Source organism: Prosopis cineraria, unplaced genomic scaffold (genome assembly GCF_029017545.1).
Source record: "Prosopis cineraria cultivar Desert tree isolate PC_DT_omini unplaced genomic scaffold, ASM2901754v1 PC3, whole genome shotgun sequence".
In the NCBI taxonomy this organism is placed as follows: Eukaryota; Viridiplantae; Streptophyta; class Magnoliopsida; order Fabales; family Fabaceae; genus Prosopis; species Prosopis cineraria.
Genome location: NW_026555334.1, coordinates 42,484,719 through 42,494,819, shown reverse-complemented (window position 1 = coordinate 42,494,819; position 10,101 = coordinate 42,484,719). Strand labels below are relative to the sequence as shown.

Genomic DNA, 10,101 nt, shown 5'->3' with positions numbered 1-10,101 from the left:
CAAAGCTAATGGCTTGAGCGAGTTCATATTTGTACCTTGTAATAATCCACACGATTAATTTGTAAAACAGAAAAGAACATTTTAGATTCCAGCAAGTATAGGAATAAATAATTGACCACTGATCAAAGATATGAAATTATTTCCATGGAGTATTGTTGTGGGATTTGTCAACATTGTAGGAGACTGATCAGGCTGCCAATAATGCATGTCATGATATCCATCCACAGTGAACTCGCACAAGCTGAGTTTGAGATGTTCATCCTTACTCTTTGGGGAGAAGGAGGGGGCCAATATATGATTAATCCCCACCAACTTGATCATCAGTGCATCCTTTTTTCTGTTGATGTTGATATCAGAGTAATGAGGCGCCAGAAAAATGGGCGGGCTTAGCTTTTAAGTGGATCTGTTTATTTAACTTATATTCTTGGCCTTATCTTTATTCTCCACCATTTTCTCATTTATCTGCACTATAACATAACAATACAACACTACACGAATATTGCGCGACTATTTGGCATGTTCCCAAACTCATCCACTATAAAACCCACTCCTCCTACACTTCTCATTACTAAGTAGCCCCGCCCATATACAGGTTTAATTCCCCGAGTGATCATACTGAGATATATATATATATATATATATATTACACAGTCATGACGGTCAACATGACCACCATCAAAACGTCGTCGGATGGAGCTTGGCAGGGCGATAACCCTTTGAACTATGCTTTCCCATTGTTGATTGTTCAAACCACCCTCGTCCTCTCCGTGAGCCGCTTCTTCACCTTCCTCCTCAAACCCCTTCGTCAACCTAAAGTCGTTGCCGAGATTCTTGTGAGCGCTCATTAATTTCCTCCGTATATATACATATTTTTCGCACTGTTTTAATTAATTCTCCTTTCGGTCTCACTTTGCTGAGTAAAATACCATTGAGAGACATACACTTGCGCTGCCACCATTAATCAATTTAATCTTACTGTACTATCTCTAATCAAATTGTTATGATATAGTTAACTATGACCCTTGCTTGGTCAGAATTAAATCAGTGCATGAACTTCTGAACTAGGACTAAAAATGTATATTTGTGGATTAATTTGACCTTGATTTATACATATGCGTGTACCTGTGCACCCAAGATGCTGATGTATATTATAATTTGTACGTTATGGCAGGGTGGGATTTTGCTTGGACCCTCGGCTATTGGCCGCAACAAAGATTTCATGCATCTCGTCTTCCCGTCATGGAGTACTCCGATACTTGAATCAGTCGCAAGCATTGGCCTCCTCTTCTTTCTATTTCTGGTGGGCCTGGAGCTTGACCTCCGCTGCATCCGCCGCAGCGGCAAGCAAGCTTTGAGCATCGCCGTTGCCGGAATATTCCTCCCCTTCCTTTTCGGAGTGGGAGTCACCTTTCTCCTCCAGAAAGTCATCCATTTCAACGGCTACATCCAGCACCTCATGTTCATGGGCGTCTCCCTCTCCATCACCGCCTTCCCTGTTCTCGCTCGCATTCTAGCGGAGCTCAAGCTCCTAACAACCCAAGTGGGTGAAACGGCCATGGCAGCCGCGGCCTTCAACGATGTTGCCGCCTGGATCTTGCTGGCCCTCGCGGTAGCTCTAGCCGGTGGAGGCCATAAAAGCCCGTTGATATCAATCTGGGTCCTCATCTCCGGCGCGGCCTTCGTCATCTTCATGCTACTCGTCGTCCGGCCCATGATGGGCTGGGTGGCCCGCCAGTGTTCACGGGAACACGATGTCCTGGACGAAGCCTGTATATGTTTAACTCTTGGAGGAGTGTTGCTTTCAGGATTCATGACTGATCTCATAGGGATACACTCAATATTCGGGGGCTTTGTGTTCGGGCTTACAATACCAAAAGGAGGAGAATTTGCAGGGAGGTTGACAAAGAGGATTGAGGATTTTGTGTCGAGCTTGCTGCTTCCGCTGTACTTTGCGTCGAGCGGGTTGAAGACTGATGTGGGGAAGATGAAGACTGTGGAGGCGTGGGGGCTATTGTCGGTGATCATATTGACGGCGAGTGCAGGGAAGATTTTTGGGACCTTTTTGGTGTGTATGATGTGTATGATTCCGGCGAGGGAATCTTTGGCTCTTGGAGTGTTGATGAACACCAAAGGCTTGGTGGAGCTCATCGTTCTCAACATTGGCAAGGAAAAGAAGGTGCGCACATCAACTTTCTTATCACATATAATATACATGCATATCAATTGTTTCACCGGAATTTGTTGTTGATAAAACAAATATTACTATGAGACTTCTTCGCTTATGTCGCACAAGTTCCATCTATAAAAATTAATTTTTGCAAATAGATGATGAATTTTTTTAAATTGATTATCATAAATAATTACTTTTTAATTATTTGGTCCTTTAATCTTTAAAATACATGCAATATGTTACTTCTGCATTTTTGAACGGGGTCAAGCACCGGTGAATTTACATTTTTTTTTTGACCACATATTGCTTGGAATAAATTTTACACCTGTAATAACTTTGAAGTCGTAATATTGTATTAAACTTCAGATGAAAAATATAAGATATAATTGAAACTGATCTTTCTAAAAGTGACTGCGCGTTAAATCGGTGAGATACTACAGTTAAGTACCTTGGATATGGGCACATAATAACGAAAGTTAGACAGTATAATTAATAACACGAGTAATGAAGGAGAGAACAAACATGCGCGCGCGCTTTAATTTGCTTTTGTAATGTAATGGGCATCAGAAACCTGTTTTTCAGCTTGTGCTGTCATTTTCATCTTGTCCAATTAAAGTTTGATTATTATCATTATGGATTCTAGATGCCATAAGTGATGCACCGATCATCACCAAATTTCAGTGCTATAGGCGGAAGAAAAAGAGAAATGTTGAATCTGCATACTTTTTATCGATGAATAGTTTATGTTATCTCTTACTTAAAACTCAAGGCCTTAACAGGTCACTATACATGTAGTTGGCCAAAAAAAAAAAAAAGGCTCAGATTGTAGATTAATGTGGGAGAATATATAGCATCTTATATAGTAATGGGGGCCAGAAAGATGCTACGCTACAACTCATTAACAAATGACAAGGTGATTAAAACATGTTGTCCCCTGATTTTAATTTGTCAAGTAAACACATATATTCTTCGGAGAATATTGGGATATGGTAAATCAAAATAGAAGAATCAAATGAAGCGAACATTTCTTAACGAACAGTTTTCAATCTGAAACGTGCACGATATTAACTATGAAATGCCCAAACCCATTTGCTATAATATTTGCTAATTACTGGTTATTTTCTTTTCGATTAATGTTACAGAACTTCACCATTGTTAATTTGACGTAGCAGGTCCTTAACGACGAAATGTTCACCATCCTGGTGCTCATGGCTCTTTTCACAACCTTCATGACGACCCCGACCGTAATGGCCATATATAAACCCGCACGAGCAGTTGCTTCTCAGATCAGCCACCGCCACAAGGCTCGCCAACTGCCACCTCTCTCCGACATGCAAGAGGACCTTCGGATTCTCGCATGTATCCATGGACCAGGTAACATACCCTCCCTCATCAACTTCATCGAAACAATCCGAGCCACCAGTAGATCCCAGCTCAAACTCTACGTCATGCATCTCGTCGAACTCACCGATCGCTCTTCCTCCATCCTCATGGTTCAACGCACCCGAAAAAACGGTTTCCCCCTCATCAACCGGTTCCGACGAGGACCAATGCACGACCAGATTGCGAGCGCGTTTCAGGCACATGGTCAAGTAGGTCAAATCACCGTGCATCACTTGACAGCCGTCTCTGCATTATCAACCATGCACGAGGACATTTGCCACATCGCAAAAGCGAAAAGGATTGCCTTCGTTATATTGCCCTTCCACATGCGTTGGAGAGGAGACGATGAGGATGCAATAGAGAACATAGGACAGGGATGGAGAGAAGTGAATCAGAGAGTGCTTCAGTACTCACCATGCCCTGTTTCAGTTCTGGTCCACCGTTGCGGGTTGCGTTGTCGGCCGGAGCAAGCAACACAGGCCGGTACCACTGGGGCCGTCAAGAGGGTGTGCATAGTCTTCACCGGCGGACCAGATGGTCGGAAGGCTCTAGAGCTGGGAAGTCGAATGTTAGAGCACCTATTAATAAGACTCATTGTTGTGAGGTTCGTTGGTGATCACAGATCAAAAGCATCCAATTCCATTGCGGAAACAGAGAAGGTAATATATATATAAGTTTTCCTACGAGAGGAACAAGAATGTAAACATTCTGACAAATTTGATGGTCATGAAAATTAATATTACAGGAGCTGGATGACGCGGCCATGGCCGACTTCAGAGCTAAGTGGCATGAGAGAGTGGAAGTCATACAGAAGAACGAAAGCAACATGACAGAAGAGGTGCTGGCAATAGGGAAGGGAATGGAGTACGAGCTACTAATAGTGGGTAAGAGTCAACAATGCGTGGGATCAACCATGGAGGCTAAGTTAGAAGATTCACAGATGGAGCACGCGGAGTTGGGACCCATTGGAGGTCTCTTGTCTTCTGTGGATCAGGGCATTACATGCTCAGTGTTAGTCGTGCAGGACCAAGATTTCGCAGATTCAAACGAGACTAACTTCAAAAAAGTAGATAGAGAGAGGAGATCCGTGATTACAGAAGCGATTACAACCATCGAGTCATCTGTTTAGATATATAGTGTGTGTGTGTGTTTGTAGACAAATAAACTCCTACCTGGAGATTTAATTTCTATAATCTATGTATTAGTTTCACGAACTGCATGTGTGATTCTTATTTTTTTTTTTTTCTGGCCGATGACCTACACGCATCCATTTCGATTTTAACCAAACACCATCATCGTGTTTATTTTACCTATCAAAAGACTCCTGCACCAAAATCATAATAAACAAAATTCCTAATACTTTAATTCAACAGGATTGTAATTTAGCTCGAATAACTAGCCAAAGCACCTTGTCAAAAGGGAAAAAAAAAACAAATCTGATAAGGTAACTAATGAATATTTTCGATTTTTTATCTTTGTTAATCTTGAGACAGCCCAGAATATTGGATTTGCTTCATCTTTTCTTGGAATGATGTCTTTCTAAAAAGGAAAAAAAAAAACAAAACATAAGGGCCCTACCGGGTTCGAACCGGTGACCTCTTGATCTGCAGTCAAATGCTCTACCACTGAGCTAAGGACCCTTATCTGTGTGGGGGATATAATAAATTATATAGATTTTATATTCCTAACCTACTTCCACAATTACATATCACAAATTCTAATCAGCGGGGCAGAACATCATATTCGAAAGTACGAAGCTGCCAAAAAGTGTTAGGGCTACGTGCAGCGGATTTTTCTCTGTTCTCAAAGATATGAAAGAGGTAAATGGCACTTTGATTGTTCTTATTCTTAAAAATAGATCCCCCTTGAATGGTAAGGGATTTTAGGCAACATAATTTATAAAATTATCACCAAATAATCTCTAAAACGTTAGAGCACTACCACAAAAAAAATTCTACAAGAGTACTTATATTTTGCCTTTCAGAGCGCTTGTACGAGAGTACTTCATATAGCGCTCTTGTATGTTGGCTTATGGGAGTGATTTTTCTAATAAGCACTTTAGTATGGATTAACTTATGAGCATACAAGAGCGATTTTATTAAAACTTGAGTTTTCCTACCTTATATTATTTCATCTAACTAATACAGTTTTGTCTCGGAGAAACATAGTTTAAATAATATTATTGTGATCTAAGAGGTTGTTGATTTTATGAGTAATATGAAAGGGAAGAAGGGCTTCATGGCAATTAAATTTGATTTGGAGAAAGTTTACTCTCTGGTGAATTGGAATTTTGTTATTAATTGCTTACATAAGTTGAATCTATCGAGATTCTTAGTGGATTCAATATATTTGGCTATTTCAATAGCTAATCTCTAGCTTCTTTGGAATGGAGAAAAATAAAATATTTTTAACTCATCCAAAAGGGTGAGGCAAGGGGATCCCATGTCACCTTATTTCTTTGCGATTTCTATGAAGAAATTGGCTCATCTCATTCAAGAAAAGGTCAACCAAGGAATTTAGAAGCCTATTCACTTGAATAAATCTAGTCCTCCTATATCACATCTATTTTTTGTGAATGGTATTCTTTTATTGCGAAAGCCTCCATTCAACAAGCAAGAATTATTTTTGAGCATTTGAACATATCATGTGTTGCTTTAGGTATGGAGGTTAATGCTTTCAAAACTAGTATGTTCTTCTTTAAGAATGTCAACCATAATAGGTGTAGCAAGCTAAGCTAGTGTTTGGGTTTTATAGAGTCTATAGATCTTAGAAAATATCTAGGTGTTCCTCTCCTCTGATGCTTACTATGGCAACTTGGATAAGGTAAGGTTTAGGTTGGCTAAATGGAATCTGACATCTATGTCACTTGCAAGTAGAACTACGTTGGTCTCATCTGTGATGACAACCATTCTAAGTCATGATATGTAGACTTCCTTTTTTCCTGTTAGTTCTTATGATTCCATTAATTGTTGCAATTGTAACTTCATTTAGGGCAGTATGGCGGAACATGGGACAATTTATCTCATGGCATAGGATGATATGTCAGCTCAAGAAATAGAGAGGTATGGGTCTTCATCTTGTAAGGTGTCAAAATCATGCTTTGTTCATAAAGCTTGGTTGGGGACTGATTAAGTAGAGAGAAAATTTATAGGTACAGGTGTTATGAAGCACATATAAATGTGGAAATGATGTCAGTCTAAAAATTAATCTTAAGCACTTTAGGTTGAATATTTAGGTTGGTATTAAAGCTATCGAGAGAAATTGCAAGTTGGGATGGAGGTGATTGATAAAGGTATGCAATGGCAAAGGGAGAAGAGTGGGTTTTCACTGTGAAGTCTGTATATGATATGATCTCTACCATTGAGCCTCAATTGGACTCTTGCTAGGGGAGAATTTAGAAGGTAAGAGCACCTTAACAATGCAAAACCTTGCTTTAGCTTACATATAGAGATAGTTTGCTAAAATTTCTCCTAAAAAAGAGAGGTCTATGTGCTGATAATAGTGTGACCTTTACAAGATGGGAAGGAAGGATACTCTTTGTAACATTTCAAATTTTAATCTAATAGTTAGAGTAATTAATTAAGTGGTTAATTAATTAATTAGGGTGATTATAAGTTAATATTAGAGTTTGGATGGCTATTTAGGCCTATTAGACACTATATGAGGCTTGTAAGGGGCTTAAAAAGGTTATTGGATTGTGTTAGGCCATCTATGGTGGCAGATGGTATAGTTTGTTGCAACAGACATGAAAAAAATTGAAATCCTAATTTTGCAACTCATTCAAGCAAAAAGGGAGAGTTTTTAAGAGAGAATCCAAGCATTTGAGAAAGTACTCTGCTATAGTTTCATGGTAGAGTGAATTTAAGGTGATTTAGGGCCTTTAAATTATTGAGTAAGTCTTATATACTATTCTCTAACTTTATTTATGTGTTTTCTACTACCTTTGGGTTGGGAAGCTAATATCTGAACCTAGATCCAAGTCTTAGCCATCATTGGGACTTTATTAGAGTCTATGGATGCTATTAACTGTATCTACCTTTGGGCTTGTTTGTTAGCAACTTTAATGGCCATTAATGAAGGGTTTAAAGTTAACCTTAATGATAAATAACTAAGTTTATGCTAATGAAGTTAGTTAATAGTGTTTATTAAACTTAATGGAAGTTAAATAAGTTAGTGAAAATGAGTTGTTGGGTTGTTTTTGCTTAATCACATTTAATGAGGGTTTAAGGCTTTAATTGTGATTATGGTTAATTGGTGATGATTGGTCATCAATGTTGTCTATTAATTATTAATTGTAGATTGACTGTTTGGAGCTTATTGTGTTTGTTAGGAAGCTCTCTCAACATTCAAAGTGTACTCTTGGGGTGATAAAATAAAAGTAGAGGTAACCAGGAGTTAAGTTATTGTAAATAATTATTGTTTGCAATTATTAGTTGTATATTATTGATCGTGACAAATATAATGATGTGGATATGTAAGTATGTTGGTATTGATTATTATGAATTGTGTGACTTGTAATTGTGAGCTTGTTTGATGATATGAGTTGTACAGAATGATGGAATGAAGTTCATGTGGTTGCTAAGCATGATGTGGTGATGGCATTGTAACTGATGTAATCTTATTGAACACGATTATGGTTATGTGAATTTATAGCCATTGGTGCGGGGATGTGGATAAAAGATTAAGTGATTGATTATCATAGCATGATATTAAGAATTTAAGTATAAACACATAATTTGATAGGGTAATCTTGTGCATGAATAAATTTGTTAAATTATACGATGATAATATGTCATGGAGCATGAGCTTATGATATTAGCATGAAATTTAAATATTAGTTACTTATCTTTGGCCTGATAGTATGTGCTTGATTGTGAGATAAGTTAATCAAATTTACATTTGTGAAATGTCATTAAGTAACATAAGCATGGTGTATGATCATGGATAGGTGAAAGTTCACCTACATGGGTAAGGGTGTTATAGAAAAATTCATGTGGTGTAGTCTCCATTGAGATTTGCTCATGATGGCTAGCATATTTGATTACAATGCATTTATGTCTATTTCCCCTAAGATACAACATATGTGAGCATGCTTGCTTGGGATCACTAGTTTCCTATAGGAACCATGTAGGTCATGTCAACTATGATACCCTAAATTTAAGAAGGAGGAATTCATGATCAGAGAATGGAGAGCGAGTACCTTGGGCGAGTAACCTTCCACAATTAGAGAGTAGGCCTAATCCAATCACACAGGTTGGTCTTATATAACTTCATAGCTCATGGATTCAATCATAAGAGATAAGGAGAGGAATAAGGATGGAATACATATGATCATGCATAATTATTATCATTGCATTTATGTCTTGTGATTAATGATAAATAGTCTGATGATACATGTTGAACATTGAAGGTATGTTAATTGTGATTTCTTGCCTTATGTGTTTGTATTTTTCACACTCTTATGTGCTTAAATTTGTGTGCCTGAGTTATTGAAATTATATAATATCACTCTTGTTGTTTAATACTTTTTTAGAAAACACTAAATGCGAGGCTAAAGGGGAGCATCAGAAACTAAAGATGCTTAACTTCATTTGTAAAGTTTTTATCTTCTTAGTTTGTATAATTAAATACTAATTACTGCTAACATTAGGGGTTTGCACTTGTTAGTAGGTCTATTGTCTTTGCATGAGCCTAATTGGCATCTTAGACAATCCTTATTATGGCATTACTATATTTTTCTGTAATGTAAACCAATCAAGCAACTGTGTGATTAAATTATGATTGTCAAACAAATTGGCAAGTTAAAGAGTTAAGTAAGTGTAGTTGATTACGACTTATGTTGCTTATAGTTGTGATGACTAGTGTCAGCTAGTTTTAGAGGGGAGATACTTGATTGATAAGTTGTAATTATGACAAGCATGTTAGCCCCAAGCATTCCAGGATCCTCATTTAGTATCAAATTGAATTGTAACTGAAGCCACTGGTTAAAGTTCTTAATTATCTGCATGTGGGCAGTTAGACTACTTTAATCGAAGGCTCGGGTAATTAATTAGGCTATTTGAAAGTTTAAATTAAATGCTATTATTATTATGTTGTACATGAGGTTGCATTATGGCATTCCGCCATACCATTAACCATGACAAGCATGCACTTTGCCATAGCAAATATGTGATTTATGGTTGGCCATGGCTAACTGTTTCTTTTGGGGTTAGTCTTTGCATACGTATTTAGAATTTAAAAAATGTCCATTTTGCTCTTGTTGTTTTATTTTCTAATGCTCAGCGTAGACTTTCAACTATGCCTGGGTTTACTAGGTTTCTTCAAGTGCCACTAGAGTTAGTTCATATTGTGTGTCATGATTGATCCAAGACAGAGCATATAAAGGGTATTCAATTAGGATACTCTTTGAATTTTCTTGTTTATTTTTAAAAAAAGTGTTAGGACACTTATTATAAATTGGAACTAACTATCATGTCTATCTTAATTTATAAAATAAATTTATATATAATATTGCTATCAATAAAATTTATTAAATACACTCGTATAAT

The 10,101-nt window shown here is 37.6% G+C and overlaps 1 protein-coding gene and 1 non-coding gene across 2 annotated transcripts; one reads left to right on the top strand and one right to left on the bottom strand.

Moving 5' to 3' along the window:
* The first annotated feature begins 583 nt into the window (after positions 1-583).
* Positions 584-4,767, top strand: LOC129305231 (cation/H(+) antiporter 20-like). Its single transcript, XM_054945224.1, has 4 exons — positions 584-833; positions 1,172-2,176; positions 3,343-4,212; positions 4,299-4,767. Exons 1-4 carry the CDS (start codon positions 654-656, stop codon positions 4,680-4,682), a joined length of 2,439 nt encoding a protein of 812 aa, XP_054801199.1. The 5' UTR covers positions 584-653; the 3' UTR covers positions 4,683-4,767.
* Positions 4,768-5,121: 354 nt separating this feature from the next.
* Positions 5,122-5,193, bottom strand: TRNAC-GCA (transfer RNA cysteine (anticodon GCA)). Its single transcript has one exon. It is a non-coding gene; the product is annotated as a tRNA-Cys (tRNA).
* Positions 5,194-10,101: the final 4,908 nt, after the last annotated feature.